General features: G+C 39.4%; 1 protein-coding gene across 8 annotated transcripts in view; it reads right to left on the reverse strand.

Moving 5' to 3' along the window:
• Positions 1-15,363, reverse strand: part of KDM6A (lysine demethylase 6A) — a 206,103-nt gene extending 190,740 nt beyond the window's left edge. For 4 of the 8 annotated variants that reach the window (XM_022556398.3, XM_022556394.3, XM_022556389.3 and 1 more), the window contains exons 1-2: positions 14,797-15,362; positions 14,519-14,582 (exon numbers count right to left, since the gene is read on the reverse strand). In XM_022556398.3, the coding sequence (XP_022412106.1) occupies positions 14,519-14,582; positions 14,797-14,966 (234 nt within the window). In that variant the 5' untranslated portion in view covers positions 14,967-15,362. Of the gene's footprint in view, positions 1-14,518; positions 14,583-14,796 lie in introns of all 8 variants that reach the window. The other 4 variants (XM_022556396.3, XM_022556390.3, XM_022556391.3 and 1 more) reach the window with 2 other exon arrangements.
• Positions 15,364-26,350: the final 10,987 nt, after the last annotated feature.

Here is a 26,350-nt window from a genome sequence, read left to right on the forward strand (position 1 = left end):
CAAGATGGAATCCAAAAAATATATCCAAATAACCCATAGGGAGGTAAGAAACAAGAAACAGAGAAATGAGAAAGAGGAAACAAACAAAAAATAATAATAATAAAACAGCACACTTAAGCTCTAACTTATCAATAATTACCTTAAGTGTAAATAGTCTAAATACACCAATTAAAAGAGACAGGCAGAGTAGATTTTTTAAAATGATCTAGCAATACACTGTCCACAAAAAAAAAAAATCACTTTAAATACAATAGGTAAAGTGCAAGTATGAAAAAAAATGTAAATATTAATTATTTTGAAAAGGAAGCGTAGCAATATTACTATTGATAAAGTAGACCTCAGAGCAAGTAAAGTTACTAGTAATTTTAGCAAGACCAAAAGAGATAGTACATAATGATAAAGGGAACAGCCCACCAGAAGACATGACAATCCTAAATATGTACACAACAAATGACAGAACCTCAAAGTACAAGAAGCAAAAACTGATAAAAGGAAAACAGACAAATCCACAATTACAGTTGGAAACTTGGCAACGCCACACTCTCAGCAACTGACAGAACTACCTGACAGAAAATCAGCAAGGATATAGAAGAACTTTACAATACAATCAACCAATAAGATCTAACTCTCATGTATATTAAAATGCCATCCAACAACAGAATACACATTCATTTCAAGCACCCATGGAACAGTTATCAAGATAGACCATATCTTGGGCCATAAAACAGATGTCAACTAAGAGAATGAAAATTAGAGTAAATTCCCTAATCATAAAGGAATCAAGCTAAACATCAGTGACAGTGAAAACAGGAAAAATCACCAAATCTCCAAATACGTATTTAGAAACTGAGTAACACACTACTAAATATTCCATGGATCAAAGAGGAAACCTGAAGAGGAAACTTAAAAAGACATAAAACTGAATGAAAATACAACATATAAGAATATGTGGTACACAACTAAAGTAGTACTGAAATAAAAACTTATAGCACTAAATCTGTACATCAGAGAAAAAGAAAGGTCTCAAATCAATAATCCAAAAGACATGAATAGACATTTCACCAAAGAGGCTATTCAGATGGCAAAGAAGGACATGAAGGATATTTAACATCACTAGCCTTCAGGGAAATGCAAAATAAAGCCACAATGAGCTATCAACACACACCTATCAGAATGTGGAAAATAAAAAACAGTAATACCACCAAAGGCTGGCAAAGGTGCAACAAAGCTAGAACACTGGTGGGAACTGCTGATGGGAATGTAAAACGGTAGAGCTGCTCTGGAAAATACTTTGGCATTTTTTTATAAGACTAAACAAGCAACTATCAGCAAATATACTCTTGGGTACTCTTGGGCATTTATCCCAGAGAAAACTTATGTTCACAAAAACACCTGCACACAAATGTTCATAGCAGCTTTATTTGCAATAGCCAAAGACTAAAAGTAACTCAAGACATCCTTCAATGGGTAAATGGTTAAAGAAACTGTGGTACTTCAATAACATGGAATAATACTCAGCAATAAAAAGGAACAAACTATACATACAACAACTTGGATTAATCTCCAGGGAGTTCTGCTGAGTGAAAAATGGTAATGCCAAAAGGATACATACTGTTGATCCTATTTATATAACATTCTTCAAATGACGAAACTATAGAAACGGGGAACAGATCAGTGCTTGCCAGGGGTTAGGAACTGGGGGGAGGGGGGTGAATATGGCTATGAAGGACAACATGATGGATACTTGTGGTGATGAACAGGTCTGTACCTTGACTGTATCAATGTCAATATCCTGGTCGCGATATTGTACTAGATCTGTTATTACTTAAAACTGCAAGGTGAATCTACAGTTATTTCAAAATAAAGTCAATTTTTAAAAAGCCAATAGAAAAAACTTTCCATTTACAGAAATATATTCATGATAGCCAATCTGTCACCTGTCTGTCCACTTCTGTAAGGACAACGAAGTCCAAAAAACAAAGCAAGAGCCAAAAAACATACATCAGATTAGTAAGGACTCCATCTTTTCCTTCAGATTTTCAGGACCCAGCTACCTCTTTTCACAGAATCATGACTATTAAAGGGTTGGATAATATTTACAGATAACTTAACAGTAAATGTTATCCTTTGATATCTGAATGCTGTCTACAACATCCTGGCCAAGTAGTGTCAATCGGCAAACTTGAACATCTTCAATGACAGAAGACCCACTTCATTTATCTATCCATTTATAGATAAATACTTTGAAAAAGTGTTACAAAAAATGTTTCCCCTTAAGAGTTATACCCTGAATCTAACTTACAAACTCCAAGTCTATCTTTTTAACTGACAGGCTTACAATAAAAATATAATCATAATATACTCATACACATATACACACACACACACACAGAGCAAAATTCAACAATAGAAGTTTACATTCAATAGATCAGAAAATGCCTCAATGCCAATTCTTGCTACTTTTAGGGAAACTGAGGGGCCTTACTCATCCTTGTAACACACAAATGCCCAGTACCTAATAGTACGTATCTCATATGACATTTCTTATCAATTCACATCTGAGAATTCATTTAGCCCTGTCATGAGTTCCTAGGAAACAGGTAAATACACAGTGATTATACCCATCTTCTAGAATTAGAAACATCAGATCTGACCTAAGAAATAACTACCCCAACTGTAAGAAATAAATAATTTGGAGAAGTCAAAACACTAACCATTAATAAATAAGGCCAACTTTCAAATCAAAGACTAACTGAATAATTTATCATGTGAGACTAACAAAAACATACAACTCTCAGTTCCATTATATGCCTGCATTCGTTTCTGGTCTTGAAGCCTTGAGGCTGAAATCAAAGAAAATTACAATCCAGAACTGTGCCCTCCTTCTGGGTCAAAATCTTTAAGAAATGAGTCAATCCTAAAAATTCAAATGAACCACCACCTAGAATTCTGATGCTAGACAGTCACTTTGGAAATTCTTAATCCCTAGCCGCTCATCTTAACAGACGGTGAAACTGGGGACCATAAGAATTAAGCAACTTCACAAAGTAGGCAGCAGACTCAAACACCAGTCTTCAGCTTTCTGATCCACTGTTCTTCCCAGTATATCACATAGCCTCCCAATCAAGCCAGCATTTTGAGCACCCAGGCTGAGGAAATATTCTAAAGCCTATTAACTATGTTAAGGGAGTATGTGCTTACACCTATTTTTCCAGTTAGAGCAATAAGTTCTCTAGGGATCAGTCCACATTCTCTTCCCCTAGCACCCTTATAATCAATAGAGGAGAACTGGAGAGAATATGTGAAGTGGTCACAGACCACCACAAAACTGTGTGGTAAAATCCATACCATCTAAACCTAACCAATCCAGTGGTACTAAAGCTTTTCTTTCTTCTCAACACACTCCTACTGTTAACACCTCTACCCAAGAATAAAGTAAACTAACTGAAAATACTGGAGTCCACAGTTGGGCTTCAAAGGGAACCAAACACTCCCCAAAATCATATACAAAATGTATACAGCTACACTGACCCTCAAATGGTTAATAACCTCAAAAAACTAACGTACCATTGTTCTAACTCCACCGCCAGTCAATCTATAATGAAAATAAAGATATTCTGCTATAAGTTAGTAACACACTAGGCCCTGTACTGTTTATAACTAATCAAGAATACAAGTTTACCTACGTTTCCTTTTATATAATAAAAACTAAGAATAAGTCAAGAAGGTGAATGACTCCTGCAAATATAAGATATTAAGTAGTATAAACTATGGCTACTTCTTTAAACATTCAGGGAAGTAAATTAAATTAGTATTCACGGAGACTGATAATCAGTCACACCAATAAAACCAAAATGTGAAGGCAAATTTTGCCACTTATTCCAACTGACAGTTCACGGCATATAAAATTAAGCAACTGCTATCTTAGTAAAACACATGTGAACATACTTTCAATTAAGACTTTTGCATGTTGAAGAATTTCTACCTTTTATACCCTATATAAAAGGAGTAACAGAACCTCAAAATCAAAATAACTTCATCACCCAAACCGATCGCCTCACCAACATCTCACTACTTGAATGAAAGAACTCTCAAACCCAAGACAATTCGATATAAAAACAAGTAATATTTTCATATGGCAAGCAGCAAAATTAACAAAGCATTTTAACAACTTGTATACAGTATCTCATTTGTGTGGAAAAAAAATACAACAGAATATACAGGTGTTGAAATATGAAGTTACCCAACAAATCTGTTATCAATGGCTGCCTGAGAAGAGGAACTAAGTAACTGGGAGATGGTTTGGAAGAGAGATTTTCATTTTACTGCAACATCCTTTATGTAACTTTTCAATTTTGTACTCTGCACAAGTATTCTGCACAAGTATTCACTGTGTATTCAAAAAAGCTGCATGAAGGTATTTCAAAAGAAAGATAGGATCATGGCTGCAATTTTAGAATGGTGGCAGTGAGGACGGAGAAAAACAAACAGATTTGAAATTTAAGATGTAGAAACGTCAAGATACGGTGACTGTCAGGATGTGAGAAGTTAAGAAAAAGAGGAGTTAAAAATGACTAAGGTTTCTGGCAAGGGTAGTGGTAAGCGCTATTTACTAAGACAAGGAACATCAAAGACAATCATAAATTCAGCTTGCATATGTTCAGTTTAAGATGCCTTCAAGATACCCAGGTGAAGTAATCAAGTGGCAGTCAAGTATACATGCAACTTGGGAGCAGACAGAGTAAAAAAGATCTAGAACAGAATCTCCTTGCAAAGGAGACTGAGATGTGGTCAGAGATGCAGAAATAAAGCCAAAGTAGTCAGATGTTAGGAAAGTCAGGGAAGGGTGTTTTCAAGAGATCTTAAATCTGCCTCTATCTCCCCCCTCATTCCTCAACTACAGCCTCACTTTAAAAATTGTCTTTTCCAAGATGATAACATATATCTTGTACTGAGCACCTTCCACACCAGGCCCAATGCCAGGCACTTTACATATCTTTTTTTCCTAACACAAAATGCAATAGCCTGCCAGAAATCTATTACTACTTCCATTTTACAGATGAGAAAACTGAGCCTCTGAAAGATGAAATAATTTGCCCAAAGATCATGTATCTAGTAAGTGGCAGAAGCAGAATTCTACTCTAAAATCCATGCAGTGCTATCTATCCATCAGTACTTCACAACTAGGTTCCTTTCCCCTCCACTTTATCTCTCACTGTAGCCAATAATATTCCCAGAAAATCTACTTCTGGTCATGTCACTTCCCCTGATTAGAGAGTTGAGTTCAGTGACTCCCCAAAACCTCCTATGGCCTACAGTGATGGGGGCCTTCACATGCTCAATTACCTCCTCCCAATCCCACTAAGACACCCTACCCTCTCTGTCCACACTAAATTATTCAAAATTCCTCAAACACCATTTAACTTCATACCTCCAACTCTACCTTCTTTTTCCTCTTGCTCAACTTCTTTCTATTCGTGTTTGATAACCACGGCCAAAATGTCATTATATTTTTGTGCAGTTTCTCTTACCCACTTCTCCAGTCTAAACTAACTGCTCCAAAACGTTGGGAATTTGTGTGGGTAGCTTAAATTACCCATAATCAAAAGTTTTAAATGTTTTAATTGTTCCATCATTTGAGAGCTCATAGCACTTTGCATATACCTTGATTATGGTACTTACCACATCATATGGTCACTCCGTCTGCCCATCTCTCTCCACAGACTGCAGGGGCAGAGGCCAAGTATTACTTGTTGCCCCAGGACTTGGCACAGTCCCTCGCTCACAGCAGTTCAGCAAACGTCTCACAAATCAATCAAGCAAAGTAAAAGCTTTTCTACTTCTCATTCTGACACCTGAAATTCAAAAACCTAAAACACTTAACTACTGTATCTTAAAAACAAATTTTCCGAGCTTCTCTGGTGGCGCAGTGGTTAAGAATCCGCCTGCCAATGCAGGGGGCACGTTCGAGCCCTGGTCCAGGAAGATCCCACATGCCATGGAGCAACTAAGCCCGTGTGCCACAACTACTGAGCCCGTGAGCCACAACTACTGAGCCTGCACTCTAGAGCCCGTGCTCCGCAACAAGAGAAGCCACCGCAATGAGAAGCCCACGCCCCGCAATGAAGAGTAGCCCCCGCTCTCCGCAACTAGAGAAAGCCCGCGCACAGCAACGAAGACCCAACGCAGCCAAAAATAAATAAAATAATTTTTTTAAATAAATAAATTTTCCCTAAATATATAAACTATCCAAACAGACTCAAGCAACTAAGATTCATAAAGTTCTTAGGAAAAATTCTCTCTTCTGTCACATATTATGTAATATTCTATTACAGAATTCTACCACAATATTAAAATACAAATAAACTCACATATATTCAGCTAAATATCTGTTTTCTACTCATTTCCCAAGCAACTAATTCTTAGCTTCCAAATGGCAAAAAAAAAAATCAAGGCCCATGGATATTTGATATTAAGAACTTATTTTATGTGTAATAAAGGCACTGTGGCTATGTTTCAGAGACAAACTGAAATAGCTATGGATTAAATGATGTGATTGATATGTGAGATTTCCTTCATAATAATGGTAGTGAGGGGCAAAATACAGATGAAACAAGACTGGTTACGAGTTGAAAATTGTTGAAGCTGGGTAATGACTGGTGAGGGTTGGTTGGCTGATTTTCTCTGCTTTTGAAAATGTTGGAAATTTTCCCTTAGACACTGTTTTTTTTAAAAAGAGAAAGATCTAACGAACATAATGTAATAGATCTAGTTTAAAAACAATCCTTTATCTAAAACGTTTCTTCCATTGTTCTAAATTAAAATAAATTAGATGACCTCATATAATACTCTTAACTATAACAAAGCCCAACCTTCTTCTTAAGAATAAACTTAGCAGTAGCATCTTTTATTTACTCTAACACAGACAAAATACTATCACAGACAAAACCACAAAAAGAATACAGGAACACATTCACAACAGAATGATGTCAGTCTTAGCAATGTAGAGAAGTACAGAAAAGATATAATAAAAAGAAGAAATAGGTAAGAGAAAATAAACAAAACCTTATACAAGAAAGTGGCAAACGGCCATAACTTGGCTGAGAAACCTAAAACTGTCTAAATAAGAGATTACTCCCACCCTTCCAGGTTACAGTTTTTAATTAGGTCCCAAATGTAAGCCCAGGCCAACTCAGGCCCAAAAATAAAGTCATCAATGAAACAGATGCTAAAGACCAAAATGAAGAATGAGTACAGCAACTATAACAAAGCCATGTAAATAAAATGCAAGGAAATAGGACCAGGCTGAGGGCAGCAAAAAGAAAAAAAGAAATAGGACCAAATAGGGTACACACCTCTACTTCATTTACCCCTATCCCCACTGAAGGACCATCAAGACGAGAAGTATCCCAACCTGACAACAAGGTATTCACAGGTATCTCTAACTACACACCGTAGTATAAAATCCATCTTTAATCAACCAAAATATAATTCTGGCATACTCACTATCAGTGTGCTTATTTTATTATTTTTAAGGTAATGCATGTCTATGGTTAAAATAACAACAACAAAAAAAGCCCACAGTGGTACAGAAATCTGTTTAAAATCTCTCCTCCTGGGGCTTCCCTGGTGGCACAGTGGTTAAGAATCCGCCTGCCAATGCAGGGGACACGGGTTTGAGCCCTAGTCCGGGAAGATCTCACGTGCTGCAGAGCAACTGGGCCCGTGCGCCACAACTACTGGGCCTGCGTGCCACAACTACTGAAGCCCACGTGCCTAGAGCCCGTGCTACGCAACAAGAGAAGCCATTGCAATGAGAAGCCAGCACACCACAATGAAGAGCAGCCCCCGCTCATCACAACTAGAGAAAGCCCGCGTGCAGCAAGGAAGACCCAAAGCAGCCAAAATAAATAAATAAATAAAAATTTTAAAAATAAAAAATAATAATAAAATCTCCCCTCCTCCTCACCCTAGAGCCGCTTTGTACTCCAAGATGATCATTATTCAAATACTTCTTGAGTATCCTTCCAAAACTTTTGTCAGAGAATTTCCTAAACTGACCCATGAACACTCAATTCAAGGATCTCAAGTTAGGAACTCAGAACAAAGGTAAATATTACTACAAAATGAGATCAGAGAGGGACAGAACACACAGCAGATAAACCTTTGAACATATGCTAAAAGCTAAAATCTGATTTTAAATCATGTGTTCCTAAACAAAATTAAAAGATTCCTTGCTGATAAAGAAGTCAAGAAACACCATCTCCAAGAAACACAATCAAGAAATAAGCCCCACCCTATTAACGAGACCTTCTACTGAGGCCCAATCTAGGATAGAAGTTTGAAACTCAATTTACAACTGCCCCAAGAGTAAACTAACTGAAAATGGGGATCCAAGAAAGCAAATAGTGTTTTTGCAGGAGCCATCAATGTCCTGCCCATCTCCAGCACTACCCATCTAGGGAAAGAAGGTGCAGATCACAAGAGTCCCCAGCATGAGGAGCTAAGAGCCGGGTCTTTCTTTCTCTTCTGGGGTCTGGTGTTCAAAGTGCATAATTTGTTGAAACATATGCCTAGATAAATGGAAAAGGCTATCTGTAAATTAAGCTAGCCCAGAAGCCACTGTGCAATTATCTCACAAATGTGAATCCCCCCCCCATTTAACTCATATTACAAAAACTGAATGAAATAATTGAGTTTTAAATGTCTGACACAGAATGTTACATAATATAAATTCTCATTAAATGTTTTAAGAAAAAAATTAAATGAAATACACATCAGGATACAGTGAGTCTCATGTGCTTTCATTAATTTTAACCTAGCAACTATCAGTTAACTTTTGAAGTTAATTCCAATAATCTAAAATCCAGGGGCTGTTAGTTAACATTTGAAATTTGCAAATCAGGAATACACAGTCCAGAATAGTTAAATCTAAAAATGAGAGACATGGGGAAGACAGGAGCCATGACAGCACTCTACAAAGGTAATGGTCCTCCTGCCTTTACTTCAGTCAGGAGAATGTGTTAGGTAGCATAAGGAATGTCAGAAGTAAGTTTTCATCAGTGAAATAAACGATGTCCAAGTTAATGTGGCTTGGCTAGAAATACTGTAAAGGCGTCTCCACCTCTGCATGAACAGGGTCTAGGAATCAGCAAATCCAGGATCCCAATACTCTCCAGAGTGTACACATACTCTAAGAGTCCCATTCAGCCTTGTGTTCCACCACTGATCAGGTGATTCTGGGGCTAATGCCTACTGCTGCTAACATATTGCTACATGTGCCTCCAAAGCACCTTTCCAGCAAGGTCCTTGATAGACTACCTACAAGGACAAAGAGCTGGGACTTCCGTTGTCAAGCTTCACCAACAGGTTCCTGTGACTGCTTTTGTGCATGCTTGCTAATCAATGTTTTTTATGGGTGGCAAAAAAAGAAAGAGCCATTCTAACTTGTAAATTGTTAAACTGACCTTTATCATAAGCTTTCAGGATACTTCACACTTTTCTTCTGCCACTGATGTTTTTGTGATAGTCATCCTTATACTCATCTCACCCTTTTAGGGAACTGTAAGTTTTCAATGCAGACAAGGGATATCTATGTTATCTTCATATTCCCTGCATAGAAGACTTGCATTCAGTGTACTCAAATATTTGTTGCTCTAATTTTACTATCGACAAATTACAAACCAGTATAGAAAACTGATACAATTATATGTGAAGCTTCAGTATGAGTACGTAAGACTGTCAGTTATATATTCATTAAATAAACTCCATTAACTAACTAGTCTACAAATACATGTGGATCTTAAATAACCTAACCACCATTTCAATTCTTAGACAATCTAGTGGTGTTTTTGTAACATAAATTAGTTCTCTGGATACATTTAAAAAATATTAATAATGCAGTCACTAACATCAATCTCAAAGAGCTCAAAGCATCAAAATGAGTTTCAAAGTAAAATAAACTTAACCAAAAATAACCTTTTCAAATCTGCAAAATAATACTGGTATTACATAAATAAAAACTAAATGTTACATAATCAAGTCAGAAAAAGATATTTTTACTCTGTAGCTAGCCAAGCACTGAACCTTCACCTTGGTTCAAAGCGCATGGCCCACCATTCCACTTTACCATCTACATCACAGCAACTCATGTCTCACACAGTTTTTCTTAACAACCTGAAATATATAGAAGTGGCAGCCAAATGTCCCCTAGTCATTTCAATTTGTAACCGAGTCTACGGAAAGAGCTATTGGGGCGGGGCGGGGGGGGGCGCGGTTCAGAGCTTAAAAAAGCACATGTTTATATATTCCTGCAATTCTAATGTGTGGCCAGATAAGCAAGCATTTTCTATAATCTCTTACTATAGCTTTATTACCAGGAATGTAACAAAATCTTAGGAAATGTATAGTAACTGCATGAGACTTTGTCCGGATAAATAATAATGACTATAATTGTTTACAAGACAACTTTCCAAACTAGAAAATACTTTTTAAGATGCATCATATTAAAGACCTAATTTTCAAACAAAAAAGTATGACATTATTCTGTGGTTACTTTTGTAACCCAAACACTAATCTCCTTTAGCACTGGAAATGAATATATTCCTTTAAGTGCCAGCAAACAAAACACACACATAATATAGCATAATTTTAAACATCAACATCCAAATATTATAGTATAAAAAAGCCACCTCTACAACTAACCTAATAATTTTCCCTTACCATCTACATGCAAGTGAACCAAATTTAGGAAAATACATGCTTTAATGGACCTTAAACTACTTCCACTGCCCCCACAATTTTAAATTCCAGCTATTTTCATACTAATTATCTCCTAGGAAAAAAAGCACATACATTTTATTTTTCTTAGACACATACATTTTAAAATGGTAAGCAATCCATAACTACTTCTAGGTATTCTACATAATCTTTCTATTGATTAAAAGAATTACAAAAGAAAAAAAATCCCAATAAGAGTATTTAATACAAACTTAAAAATGACAGATACTTCAAAGTGAACAACTATGTATTTTAGCAATAGTTCCCTGACAAAAGATTCCCCAACCCTTTAGCATTATATAACTACTATAAATACATATAGTATTACTATATTCATGCTATATATTACTATATATTATTTTTTAACTCCAATCCTTATTAACTGAAAACAAGATTAATCCAAAAGATTTTCAAAAATGTACTAAAAGTGTCACCATAGTTAATTTCTGTTAAAATGTTTCACTTTTTAATTACTTTTCAGTAACTCCACTATAATTAAAAAAATAAGAATATTGAATTATGTTACCAAAAGATGGTCAGCATTAGTTCAAAGAGAAAAGTAATCAAGATCAGCTATATTTCAAGAACTCTGATTAAGCAACCACTTGCTGTTTACAATCTTTTAAAAATATTTTAAAGGTATTACTGCAAAATAATATACTGTATTACTAATTTCTTTTTCATCCAAAACCCCAAGCACTGTATATCAAACGGCAATCATTCAAACAAAAATTCTTTCAATGACTCCAATATAAATTAATCTCACAAATGCATTCAGAGACTACGGGAAATCAGCAGTTTAGACAAAGTATTCTCACCTAGAAAAGGTACATACGAGTTTAGAGGCAAGTAAGAGACAGTTATTATTAAATGTTTTAAACTTTCCAAATCTTTTAAGTCAAGAGTTAACCTTTTTTAAAACCTACTAATTTAACTTTAAAAACTTGAAAGAAGATCCAATAATATATAGGAACAAGAATTTTTGAAAGCAAGTAGTAATAGCTAAATTTCTGTCAAAAAAAAAAGTTATACAAGGTACAGACTAAATTTGTTGGGGGGTCGGGGTGGGGGGGTGGTAATGAGAAAAATCATCGCTAAAAAGAGAATCCTGGGAGTTATTTAATTCCAGTATCTGCTCTTAGGTAAGTAGCCGGAACCTACCCCAACAAAGAAAAGCCAACTCTTATTTTTAAGACTTTCAGACAATAAGAATTCTGAAACTAACACAGCTCAACATTCCACAAAAAACATACTGTTTACCAGGGCTGTGCAAAAGATGGATGACACTAAATAATTCAATACTTCCTATAGCAGGACTCCAGCTCCTTCATTCTATTCAGAATCCAATTCAAACACATGGTGCGAGGTTATATAATATCAAGCTTTACATTACACATTTCACTGGTATGTTCGAGCTCACAAGGACGCAATCATGAATTGCATGCGGTTGCAAGCACATTCTCTAGAATGTTTTATTTTAATGTTAAGGCTAAGAAGCCTTGACCTAAATAGGTAGGACCTCACAAGCATGAGGTCTGAAGTAATGAAGAACCTTTTTTCTTTAGTTCCACAAAACATTTAGTAATCAAATTACCCAGTATTTTATGAAGCCTTCATTCTTCCACAAAACATAATGAAGCTTCGCAAGTTTCTCATTTATAAGATGTTGCTGTATTCAAACATCAAGAAAGTATTGCACTTGTACAAAAAAATACCTGAAAATGTTCAGTTCTTTTACAATTTAAACTCAGTAGTGCATAATAACTGCAGGGTCCAATATTACAATCTGAAATACAATGTTAAGCACAATCCACTGTGAATCCATCTAAATACAAGCATTCTGAGACATGAAATCAACTAGCATTTTACACATTATCCACGTAAAACATCAGATTCCATTTATTTCTTCATTACCATAACCAAAAGCCGTAGCCTTGGCCAAACTTTTCCAAATGTATTATCTTTGCAAACAGTTTTACCAACCTCCTATTAGATCGGCAATAACCACTCCAAAATAAAATAATGCTCCTTAAATTTAAATATTTTGCTTAATCTTTTGGAATGACAACTTTGACAGTAGTGAAGTATTTTTAAATAAAATATTTTAAATACTCAGGTTGAAACAAATTTCAAGGCTTAGGTCATTTATGCTTAGATCATTTCAGAGCTAGTCGCTATTCATTTTTCCAGCAATAATTTTAATGAAGCCAATTAATACATAGTCAAAGTTTAATTCAACTTTTCTCTATGGGTCAAAGGGACTAGGCTTACTGAAAAGGATTATTTCAGTTTAGCTTTCTGGTCATTATTTGTATTCAAAACCCCTTACACTTAAGTTATTTTGAAACAAAAACGTAAGTGTGATTACAGATAAAAGGTATTAAGTGACTCTCCTAAACCAAACTACAGACAAAAATTAGGGACAACTAAATTTTTTTTTTAATCAACCTAAGAATAAAATGCAAGGCTTTAGTCATTTCAAACTTCCTTCTCAATTGCAACAACAAAGCTAAGTGTCAAATGCAAAGCCACTGATTTCAGCTAGAAAAGCAAATGTCTTAATGGATGCAACACCTATCCCAGCACACTCCAAGTTTCATGGTCCCAATTAAGAAGCAAGCATACAAATATCATTTCGATCAGATTTTGGTCAAGAGACACAAACTGATGCAGACAGATCGAGACTCCAGTGCCTTTGTTCAATAGCTTACGGGTGGGTAACTAAATGTGCTACAGGTTGATAAGCATTTACCAGGCTTATGAATGCCGCTTCCAAGCTTGAGAAAGGTACAAGAATTCTAGATGCAAATAATCTTGGATAATTTTTATTAAACACCACCGAGCTACACACTCCGAAGGAGAGGCCTATTCATCGCTACTATTTATTTCCATGTTTACCTCTCCTCCCTCCCCCAAATCCCCCCCCTTCACTTTCTCCTCCCACCCTGTCCCGCCATCTTGGGCCGACAGGAGCAGCCATTACTTAACTAAATGACAGTGCCAACAACTTTCCACACAAATAAACAGAAACTGCACCCCGAATTCCCCCCTGGCCTCCCCTGCCAGACACGCAGGAAACGAGGCTCCAAGAAGAAAACACATTCATAAGTAACTGCAGGATTTCTATGGCCGAAAGACCCAAAAAGTAAACAAGTCACCTAACTTCAGGTAAAACACCATACCCCTCGAGATACATGTCAACAGACCCATGCAAACTCTTCACCGCCCTAAACTACGTGCAACTTCCCCCTTCTGGGAGCGGGGACACAAGAAAGCCCCAAACGTTGGGTTAACAGTAGACTTCCCGAACAGCCTTCCTGGAGGAAAAGAATAAAAACCACGGGAGGCAAGTAAGTCGGAAATGCGGGGAAATCTGCACACATTTACAAGCCCTTGACCCTAAACAGGCACCTCGGAGCGATCATCGGTCACCCCTCCCAAAGCCGTAAAATAACAGGCAGTTTTGTCGACCCAGTTGAGCTCGGCCCCAAAGCGCTGCCGTCTCTGTTCCTCCAGCTACGAGAGGAGAGGGCGATTTCGCAAGGGAGCGAGTGAGGGATCCGGGGGTGTGTGTGGGGGGCGGGGGGAGGGGGGGGAGCAGAAGCAGGAAATAGTTTTCCGGAAGCCCCTCGGCCCTCCTTCGCGGCCACAATGAGCGCCGGCCGGGCCGCGGGGTTCGGGGCGAGCGGGGCGCCGGCCGGGGAGACCGTGTCCGCGCTCCGGCCCGCAGCTGCCTTACCTTGCCCAGCAGGGCCTTCGTCCTGGCGCCATCTTCATGAAACCTCACGAAACCGAAGAGGCGGCTGTGGAGAGAGACACACGCGGCTCGTTAAAGGTCCGACAGCACCACCGACCCATCCCTGCCCGAGCCCGAGGCCCCGGCGGCGGTTACAGCACAGAGAGCGCCAAGCCAAGGTGCTCGCCCCGCCGCCGCCAGAGGCGAGCCGCGCTCCGGCCTCCCAGGAGAGCGGCGCCAACCCGTCCGGAGCCGACCGGGCGGGTGGCGGCAGCCCGTACCTGTCCAGTCCGCCGAGCGCCTCCCTCTCCTCGGCTGTCAGGCTCGGGGACGCCTCCTCGCTCTCGCCGCTCGCTTTTCCCGCCGCCATTTTCTTTTCCTCATCACCGAAAGCGGCTGCGGCGGCGGCAGCGGCGGCGGCGGTAGCGAGCGACACTCCGCAGGATTTCATGGAAACGCAGCGAATTCACAACTCCGACGCCGACACCTCCCCCCGGGCCGGGGCCCACAACGACGCCCCCAGTCTCCGCGCGGGACCGGCACACCAACTTTATCGCCGCCTCCTCCTCCTCCGCCGCAGGCGGCAGCGACGAAAAATCCCAACGCGGCGGCAGTGAAGGCGGCGGCGGCAGGGGCTGCAGAGCCCCCGAGTCGGCAGCGGCGGCGGCTCGGCTTGTAGGGTCACATCGCGGGAGCGGGCGAGGGGCAGCCACGGGCGGAGATGGCGGGAACGGCCGGAGCGTGCGGGGTTCAGGGACGCGGGGGGGATTCGTTGGAGACACAAACTTCCCCGGCACCAGCACAAAGTTGTTGTAATTGTGTCACACAGCGAACCCCACGCCGCCGCCGTGACCCCCCCCTCCCCACCCGGCCGGCGCCGCCAATCAGCGTGGCCCGCTCGCTTCACGTGACCTTTGTTGACTCACGTCAGCCGTGGCTCCACTCAACTTGCTAGCTGCCCGAGCCCCGCCCACCGAGGCCCCCACCGACAGGGAGCGGGACGCACGCCAATTCTGGCCGGTGGTTGGCTGCTGGGCCCGTCCGTCCGAGGGAAGGGTTCGTCCTCGAGAGGGAGCAGCTGATTAGGTTGTGCCAGTTAAATACACTGGGGCAGAGAATGGAAGGTCCGGGCCGTGTCACCTCGGGAGCCGCGACGGGCTCGGGAGGGGGAGGGGAGCGGTGGGGAAGGGCGAGGTCCGGCACCGCCCGCGGCGGGCGCGAGCAGTGAGCAAGGACACCATGGACGGCCTTTGCCTGCACGGGAGCTAGGTGGTGGGCCCAGACCGCGGCTCCGGCATCGTGCGCTTCGGGGGTCCCGGGCCCCGGAGGGCCTGATAAGGGTCGCGTCGCCGGGAGGCGGCGCACGGCCCCTGACCTCCGCCCTCCGAAGAAGGCGCACACTTTTGGCACCGCTGGAAGTAATGGCCTCCGCGAGGAGCGCACTCGGGCAGTGGCTGCTGGCCCCCTGCTCCGCGGCTCAGGCGCCGCCCTAGGCCAGGCGTGCGCTCTCGGCCCCGATCCCCTCGCTCGCGCCCCAAGTGAAGGGGGAAAGGTCCCCTGACCCCCGGCCGGAGGGACTGAAAAGTCACCCACGGGGCTCTGGCTCGCTGACCATAGCTCCCCACCGGCAAAGGTCTGTTGGCGGCACTTTGGGTCCAAAGTTTCATGCTACCTGTGTTTTATCAGTAGTTCATTATAGTGTTGTAAGAAAAAGCAATGACGAAAAATTAAGCGAGATCTCCAGGATGTTGGTTTCTACTGCTCTGATCTCAGTGGGGCCTTCATGGTAGAGTTCGGGCTGCTTGTAGACAGACCTGAGAGAAGGCATAATTAAGATAGTCAGCGAAGCTTGCAGCCCAGAAAACCCTTTTCTACCTCCCACGACGTGTCTTACACAACAGTAACACTTTCTTGTTCTGACCGCGTCACAGGTGCAAATAAAAGTCACTAGTCTGCCTTTCAATCCATAGTATAACTGGGAGAAAAAGAAAACATGCCTTCGGTCTATTACTCTGTTCAAAAGACAAATTTAATAAGATATGTCTCATATAACAGATCTGTTACAGGGCACACCTCCAGTCTTCAGGGATAGGAAAAAAATTAATGGACATACGAAGACAAGGTTTCCTTTATAGACATGGACACTATATTTTCAATAATGTAACCAATAAACAAGGTATATTCAACTTGGATGTTAAACTATAAGGAAGACAGTTCAGTGCTGACTCAGTAATCCTAGCAGTATTCAGTGAGAAGCTATGGAAATCCCATACTGTGTGTGATTTTGCACACAGTTTTAAATTGTTCCCCTGTGACTAGTAACTAGACTAACAAACTATAGTTTTATATGGATTATATTTCAGGTTTAATTACTTTCTCTGAAACACCTCTTCCACTCTTTATGGTATTCCTTCCATTTTACTTGAATGGGTGAATATACAGGGCTGAATATTTTCTGCAGCTAAATTAGCACATGCATTGTAAACTTTCTCACAACAGATGACCTTCAAAGCCCGGGAGATTTTGACACCACTATCTCCCCCCACAAACCACCATACACACACACACACACACACACACACACACTTAGACTTGCACAAGCAGAGATAGAAATTCTGCCAGTATTTGGCAGTCTTCCTGGAGCTGGTGGTTCTTGACTCAGGCCGTTTCCAAGAATTATAAGGATGCCCACCTCCAACCCCTCAAAACCTTTTTTCTCACTACATAATCATTACTAGGTAATAGCAGCAGAATTGCATGGAGTGGATGCAATGTGTGGGGTCGAAGTCAGGCAGACCTGGATGCAAATTATTACTCTGCACAGGCTGTGTGTCCTTGGGAAAGTTACTTATCCTCTAAGCCAGAATTCTGTGTCTAGTCCAATTACAGTCCATCATGAAGCATGAGATAATTTTTATACAGTAACATAGTCCTTATATCACTGTGTAATTTTTTAGATCTTGCATAGTTTATATCATATAAATGTATGTACAATAGGTATGTAGCCTCTAAGGTTTAGGTCCTTCACTGGAGAGAGAAATGGCGAAGTGGGATAGATGATTTTATAACAATTACTTCTATGAAAAGTGAACCTGAAAACCCATATGGAAGGCAGAGCAGTTGAGCCAAAGGAGCATGAACTGTGGAATCATGCAGATCTAGGTTCGAATCCTAACTCTGCCACTTGACAGCTGGGTGACCTTCAACAAGTTAGTCTAATTTGAGCTTCAGTTCCCTCATCTGTGAAAAAGAGAAGATAAATCTTTTTAACACTTTACAACATTATTTTGAAGATTTAATGCCGTAAGGTAGGTAAAGTGCCATACACATAATATTGAAAGACATCAAAAAAAAAAAAATAGGAAGGTTTGTATTTCTAAAATCCTTTCTAGCTTTCCACATTCTGGGTTCTAAATGTTGATCGTCAGTTTACCGATCACTTCCTCCTTATCCCTCCCCAAACTCCCTATAAGCCCAACACACTAGGCAGTCCTAATATACTTTTTGTTTGTGCATATAACCCCAACATTGCTACAACTCTCCTTCTTTATTCTAAAATTAAACCTTATATCTCTTAGTACTGCTTCCTGTTTCATAATTATAACTTAATACACTAGGAGCTGGGGAGAATAATTTTAATTTACCAAGTTGATTTGACTAATACATGCATAGATAAATCAATGTTTTAAAAATATATAAAATTTGTGTTACGCTGAGTCCAATTATGGACTAGTTAGGGCATCGTTTGTAGCAACACTGTGTTAATACTTATGTAAGTACCATCAATTAATATCAGAGGAGAAGCCCACTCAATTATAGGAAAATTAATTTAACTCCTTTTAAGCAACTAAATAGTTGATCTGAACTATTTAGGAATATGTAGTTCATTTATATCGTTAGTGCCACATAACCTATGCATACAATAAAAAGTCACATAACAGAGTCATGATTTATCTAGTCTTATAAATAGAACTATACTTATCCTTTAAATCAGGATCAAAAATAAATTCAGCTCTTCCTGCACCTACCGGTGTCATAAAGATTATCCAACTCATGTCCAAACACATTGATGACAAACATAAATATAGGGTTAGAGTTGAGGGGAGACAAGGAGCCAAGTACAGACAGACTTTCACCTGTTTCAAAAACTTCAGTTGTCAGAATAGTTTTGGGACTTCTGGAAGAAGCCACACCCATCAGGAGCCTAGACTACCCTTACCAAGCTGTAGTGAGGCATCCCAAATCCTACCCCCCACCACCACACTGGGGAGCCTGGGCTTCCACTCCCACCCAGCAGTAATGAGGCATCACTCCTTCCTTGCTGAGGTGGTGTCAGAGGAGGCCTACTGGAGGGTCAGAACTTTTACAATGCCCAGTGGTAACAAAGCCACCACTCCCGTGGTGTCGGTGGAAGCAATGTGGGGAACAGTAATGAGGCACTCCTACACCTCCAGACATGGTGGTATCAAGGTAGGCCTAGTGGGGAGCCAAAACTTTCATTCACACCCAGTGGTAACAAGGAGACCCTCCCCCTCCACCAGTGTCAATCAAGGTTGACTGGGGAACTTGGACTTCCACTCCTACCTGGCAGTAACGACACAGTGCTTTCCCTTCCCCAACAGAGTGATGTCAGAAGAGACCTGCTAAAACACAATATTTAGATGTATAATACCCACAATGTCCAGGTTTCAATGAAAAATCACTCATACCAAGAACCAGGATAACCCCAACATTAATTAGACAAGACAATCAACAGATGTGAACACTAAGGTGAATCAGATGTTCACGTTATCTGCCAAGGATTTTAAAGCAGTCATAAAAATGTTTCAATGGCAATTGTGAATCCATTCCAAGCAATTGAAAAACCAGAAAGTCTTAGCAGAGAAATGGGAAGTTTCAGCAAAGAAATAGAATATACAAAGAAGAAACAAATGGACATTTTAGAACTGAAAAATATAATAACCACAATGTAAAACTCAATGTATGGGCTCATCATCAGAATGGAGGGGATAAAGGAAAGAGAGATCTTCAAGACAGAGCAATAGAAATTGCTCAATCTGAACAACAGAGAGAAAATAGACTGGAAAAAGCAAACAAACAAACAACACCACCACCAAAAAAAGAAACAAAAAAACCCAGAGCCTCAGAAATCTACGGGAAGATAACAAAAGATCTCACATCTATGTCATCAGAGTCCCAGAAGGAGAGGAGAAATAGGTCAGAGCCCAAATGGTATGCAAAGAAATAATGGCTGAAAACTTTCCAAGTTGACACAGTCCCTGTCCTGAACTCTTACTTGGAGAGTTGTATAAATAAATTTTATACTATAAAATAGAGTGATGAGTGCTATAAGCTTTACCCAAATTTCTGTGGATGCTCATAGAAGAGGCAACTTTATCAACCTAGAGGTACCAGATAAAGTTCCTAGAGAATAAAAGATGGATTGTTGGGAGCTAGAGGGTAGATACAAGGGTGGGTGTCTTCCCGGCAGAGGCAGCAACAGATCTGCAAAAGCACAGATGCCTAAGAGTATGAGAGTTCTGGTAAATTCAAGAAGGTGAGCATGGCTGTGACCAAAAGGGTAAGGAAAGAATTGGGACTTGAAGTTGGAAAAGTAGGCAGAACCATGAAGAGTCCAGTAAGGCTTACTAAAGAATCATACCAATGGTTATTGTGATTTTAGGCACAGAAATAGTAGGGTTGCTAGCGGTGTTAGTGCTGCTACTTTAAACAGATTTCCTTTCACCTGGGCTCAGCATCTGGCACCAAGCTCAAAGAATATTGACTAGCTGGCTGGTCTAGCCCCTTTGCTAGACCAGGGATCAGAAAATCCTAACCTACAGGCCAAATCCAGCATACCACCTATATTTGTACAGCCATTTCATCACACATTAAAATTAAATGAAATTCAAATTTGGGTATGCATAAATAAAGTTTTACTGGTACACAGTCATGCTCATTCATTTATGTATCATCTATGGCTACTTTCACAAAACAACACAGAGTTGAATAGTTGCAATAGAGAACGTATGTGGTGCTCTCATCTCTTCACACTGCTGCTTAGTACCCTACAAATCACAGTGATGCTGCAATAACTTGGCAGTGTTTCAGGTGCCACACATATAACACCATGACTTTTTTTTATTACCAGTACATACCTATCATGTCAAAACCAGAAAAAAGAGAAAAAGGACTTCATATGTCATGCTTTTAATGCACAGTAGAGTGTGGACTATTTTGTTATCAAATTTGATAGCCAAGCATTTATTATGCAATAAGTACAGTTTTACTAAAAGAATACAATATATGTCAACATTATCAGACTATACTCATCACAATATTCCCAACTGACAAGAAAGCAACAGTGAGAACAATTAGAGAATTTAAAACGGAATATTTCGTCACAGCAGAATTTCTTCACAAAAATAAAAAATGAATATGAGGCTGCAACCAAAGTAATTTTCTGAGTGGCTCATTTCTTAGCCAAATAAGAAAAGCTGTTTAATTAAATTGTGTTTGATTGCAACAGCCAAAGTAATGTGTCCAGAGAAAATAAATTTAAGACTATTAGACTTTCAGTTAGAACAGTTGCTTGAAGAGTTGAGGACATTGGGAGCAGCATCAATAGTCAATTAAAAACCAGAACAATTAACTGAGTGGTTTTCCTTGGCCCTTTATGAGTTAACAGGTAATACTGAGTTGTTCATTTGAGGAGTAAAGGCCTTGTTTGAAATGACTGAAAAACTAGCTTCTGTGAATAGTCTGCATGGAACAACTACAGGGGGAAATATTTTCAAAGAAGCTGAAAAAGTACTGATTCCATACAACATGAAGAGGAACCTGCTAAGATGTGTTACAAGCAGTGGTAGTAAAATATGTGTAAAACAGAAAAATGCTTATTTGAACAAACAACAAAGCTTATGAAAATGTAAGGTGTTTAAACCCTATGGCTATTTATTGTATTATTCGTCAGTGATGACTTTGTGGTAATATTTGAACTTATCGTGTGTTACTGAACCAGTAGTGGCAATGGTAACTTCATTCATTCTCATGTCTTGAACCGTCATCAGTTCCATGAATTTTTATCAGAAGTAGAAGCTGAATATCCTGACTTGTTCTGTCACACTGCAGTTCTTATTGTTTGATTGTGATTCGTTTCAGCTCCAGAGCAAAACTGAGAATTATTGAATGAGAAGAACAGCCTTCAACCACTGTAATCAAACTATGAATGGCTTTGGAAATTAGGTTTTGTGGGAGACTTGATAATATGTCTTAATGAGTTTCACCAATTACACGGTAAAACAACACTTATAACATGAAACATACTTCAGTAAAATCATTTTGATGATGAGTAACGTTGCTTGAACTACAAGTAATGTCAAGCCACTTTATACACTTCCATGCTATCAAAAGTTAAAATAAGAAGCATATTATCCATTCCTATAGAAATCTGCAGCAGATATATTTTCCAAGCTCAAACTACATTCCAAGCAGCACTTTTGAGACACCAATGCAAGTGCAAAGGAAATTTCTATATTTCAAAATTCATTTAACTGTGCAATTGAGTTTCTACCTAACCATCAATTGAAAGTGATTAATCTGCAATGTAATGACATACTAAAATGCAAATATCAAGAGAAGAATCTAATAGAATTCTATAAATGCCTTCCATGCAATGAATATGCTCAATTAAAATCATATGCACATGGATTGATGTCAGTGTTTAGCAGTGCCTATCTATATGGAAAGACATTTTCAAAAATGAAATACATAAAATCCCATTACAGATCAGCATTAACAGATGAACATTTGCAAACTAATCTGATGATAAGGAATACTAATTTTGAACCCTAATTAAGCAAAATGTATTCAAAAAACAAAGAATCCTATTCTTACTAGTAGACCTGTATTAGCAAAAACTGCACTCAAGGGAATTCCCTGGCAGTGAAGTGGTTAGGACTGTACACTTCCTCTGCCGGGGGCCCGGGTTTGATCCCTGGTCAGGGAACTAAGATCCCGCAAGCTGCCTGATGAGGCCAAAAAAAAACTACACTCAAGTATTACTATTACATTTTAAACATCAGTAAAATATTTGTGGAAATTTGTTTTCCTCTCTTGTTATATAGGTACCTAACATCTCTAATTTTGCCTCTTGACCCGCAAGATCTGAAATATTTACTATCTGGTCCCATATAGAAAATGTTTGCCAACCTCTGGCCTAGCTACCTTGTTCCGTGGGGACATCCAGTTCAAAATGATATATTGCCTTTTGCCCCCAAATATATCCCAGCCTAACTTCTCCAAAACATTCTCTCAAATCTAGAAAAAACAGACAAGATTTCACAATATCAAAGACTAAAACTGACAGGTAACCTAAGGCTTGGATCTGGGTGAAACTGATGTTAATTATGAGGCAGATGGCCCTAAATGGCTGGATTAAGAAAATCCCAGCCATGAATTACCTTGGCTTCATTTCCTCAACACACTGACTGAAAAAGGTAGTAAGCCACTTATTTAAGGCCCACACCCTATCCCCTGATGACCCACTATCTACCTCCCAACTCAGAGTCAGTGTCTAAACCAACATGAGATGTCAATTTCTCTACTTTTCAAGGATGCTCAGCAGAAAACTGATCCCCACCCCCGCCTCCACTCCAAATCCTCTAGACCCCTCTATTCCCTGTTTATCTAGGCAGATAGACAAAACAAGTGGGCAGGAAATAGGAGAGGGATTGGGAGGAAAAGGGAGTAGACTTACATTTAATAAGGTGCAGTCCCCATAACCATGGCTGGCTTCATGGGTGTGCAACCTGTACAGTTGCACAGGGCCCCATGATGATAAGAAGGGCCTCATGTTTGTTTAATGCTCTGTTGTCACTGTCTTGAAATTCTTAATTTTTGAACAAGGGGCCCCACAGTCTCATTTTGCGTGTAAATTTCCCACAGATTATGTAGCCAGTCCTGCTCAAAACTTTAAGGAAAGCCCAGCTTCTTAAAGGTCCCCGAGAGAAGTCCTTGCTGGGAACTGTATCGTGCTATGTATCACATTAGTAAAGAAGAGGTACAAAAGGTAAAGTCAGACTGTGTGTAGCCCTCCAGCTACAGACTTGAGATGGAGATTCTGTCACTTCTTCCATAGGTGGGTCCCAGGCTAAGCAGCTCAATCACTTGTAGACAGATATTGAGCCCACAGAAAACCTTGTCTTATTTGAGGGTAAGGAGAATAGTCAACCAAGGCTAGAGGAAGAGCACAGCATCTAGAAAAACATGAATGAAATGAGAACTCTTCTTCACCAGGATAATCCAGGAGAAAATTTTAGAAACCTGTTAACATCATTAAAGCTTCTGCAAAAAAGAAACAGAAAGAATGAAGGGGTGGGACTGATATGAAAATCCAACAGGATGAAATGAAAAGAGAGACACATAGGGTAAGGAAAATGAACAAGTACTCTAAAAAAGCAGGAACAAAATCAAACACAATGGAGACAGTAAAGAGGAAAATTCATCTGGCAGAAAATTGAAATTGGTGTCAAGAACAAAGCTAATGCTAAGATATTGAATGGAGTGTAAAAAGACAGCGATGGAATCAATAAGAGAGAAGATAGCTGTGGAGGAAGAATGGATAAAATGGAGAACCAACATATGGATAATTTGAATTCTTAAAAGAGGAACAAAGGCAAATGGAAGAGACATAATAAAAATAAAATAAAGCAGAAATTTCCTCTGTTGAAGAACAATGTATGTTGACTGAAAAAGCCTACTATGTTCTAGGCAAAGTCAATAAAAGGGGACTCACAATTGGACACATCATGGCAAAAGTTTTAAGCTACAATATTAAAGTGTCTATAATTGTTCAGGCAGAAAAATGAGATCAGATTGCCCAGATAGAAACAAACATCAGTCTGTCTGATTTCTCATATCTAGAGTAGTATTCATCTGCATTGTTTTTCAGGTGTAAAGATGTCAGAAAAACACTCTGCTATTTAAGGGTTCATAAAATATATCACCTTCTTGAAAAAATTTGTTTACAATATTTTTCAACCAACCAAGAGATGAAGTTTAAAAAAAAAGCTCAAGAATGGGGAAGTCACAGAGGGGAGCCTTGTCAAGCCAAAACAGAAATGCATCTAAATAATTACATCATACTTAATTATAATACTATATGTAAAATTTTTTTCTCAAATAGAGTTCTGAATTTTTTTAAGTAGGAAAAAAGCATGTGAATCTTAAAACCTGCGTTAACATTTTCATGGGTTAGAATGTGGAAGGAGGTAAAGATAAAATGTGCTAAGTTCTGTATCTCAAAAGCATGATTCAAACTATGCTGTTTTGGGACGTCCCTGGTGGTCCAGTGGTTAAGAATCTGCCTTCCAGTGCAGGGCAGGCGGGTTTGATCCCTGGTCGGGGAACTAAGATCCCACATGCTGTGGAGCAACTAAGCCCGCGTGCCGCAACTACTGAGCCTACGCACCCTGCAGCTCGTGAGCCACAACTAGAGCCTGCTGACCACAACGAAAGATCCCGCATGCCGGGAAGATCCCACGTGCTGCAACTAAGACCTGACGTAGCCAAATAAATATTTTTTAAAATTCACTATAAAAAAAATATGCTGTTTCACTCTGGACCCAGCAATTAGATAAAAATAAGTTTAAAAAAGCTTTTGAAAAACTTAAAGGTCCATGCCACCTAATATATTTACTGTATCAATTCAGCAAATAGAAAGGTGTAGTAAAAAGTACAAGTTTCCCCTTCCCCAGGTAACTGCTTTCAACTCATAGAATAAAATACTTTCTAAAACAATGGAGAAGATAAAATCGAAACTGAAAATAAAGAAAATGGCAGAGAAATGTTAATAAATAAGTCACAGAACAAAATGGCCTAAAACCAAAGATTTTAGAATTTCAAAATTTAAATCCCCTGTTAAAAGACTTGGTTGACTAGAAGAAATTTAAGTATAATCTAGTTACGGGAGACATACTATTTAAAAAATGGCAATAGTATGTTACAAAGTAAAAAATAGGCAAAGGTATATTAGACAAATGCAGACCAAAAAAAAAAAAAGGGAGGGGGAGGATTTGGCAATATTATTGACTCAAGACAAAAAGCATTAATCAGGCAAAGAGAGTTAGTTTTATATTAGTAAAAGGGTACAAATAGAATTCTCATTGTCTTGACGTTCAATGCCAGACTATCATATTATCAAAATATATAAAGGAAAGCTATTAGAAATTGTATTAGTCAGGGTTCTCCATACAAACAAAGCTAATAGAGATTTATTTGAAGGAATTGGCTCATGTCATTGTGGAGACTGGCAAGTCCAAGGTCTATAGATTTGTAGGGGAGGGCCAACAGGCTAGAAACTCAGATAAGAGTTGCTGTTGCAGGCTTGACTCTAAGATCTGCAGGGCAAGCTAGCAGCCTGAAAACTCAGGCAGAGTTCCTATATTGCAGTCTTGTGACAAAATTGCTTCTTCTTTGGGAAACCTCAAAATTGCTTCTTCTTTGGGAAACCTCAGTCTTTGCTCTTAAGGCCTTCAACTGACTGGATGCCGCCCACCCACATAATGGAGATAATCTGCTTTAGTTAAAGTCAACTGACTGCAAATGTTAATCCCACCCACAGATACCTTCACAGCAACATTTAGACTAGGGTTTAACCAAACAAATGTGAACCATAGCCTAGCCAAGTTAACATGTAAAATAAACCATCCCAGAAATATAGGGAGAAATTGACATACAGACAATAGCGATATAAGACTAACATGCCTCTTTATTATTTTATTGGGCATATCAAAGCAGACCAAATATAAATGTGAATATAAGGAATATGAATAC

This window comes from Delphinapterus leucas, chromosome X, assembly GCF_059928025.1.
Source record: "Delphinapterus leucas isolate spDelLeu-1000000601 "Yukka" chromosome X, BTC_Dleu_Yukka2, whole genome shotgun sequence".
Lineage (NCBI taxonomy): Eukaryota > Metazoa > Chordata > Mammalia > Artiodactyla > Monodontidae > Delphinapterus > Delphinapterus leucas.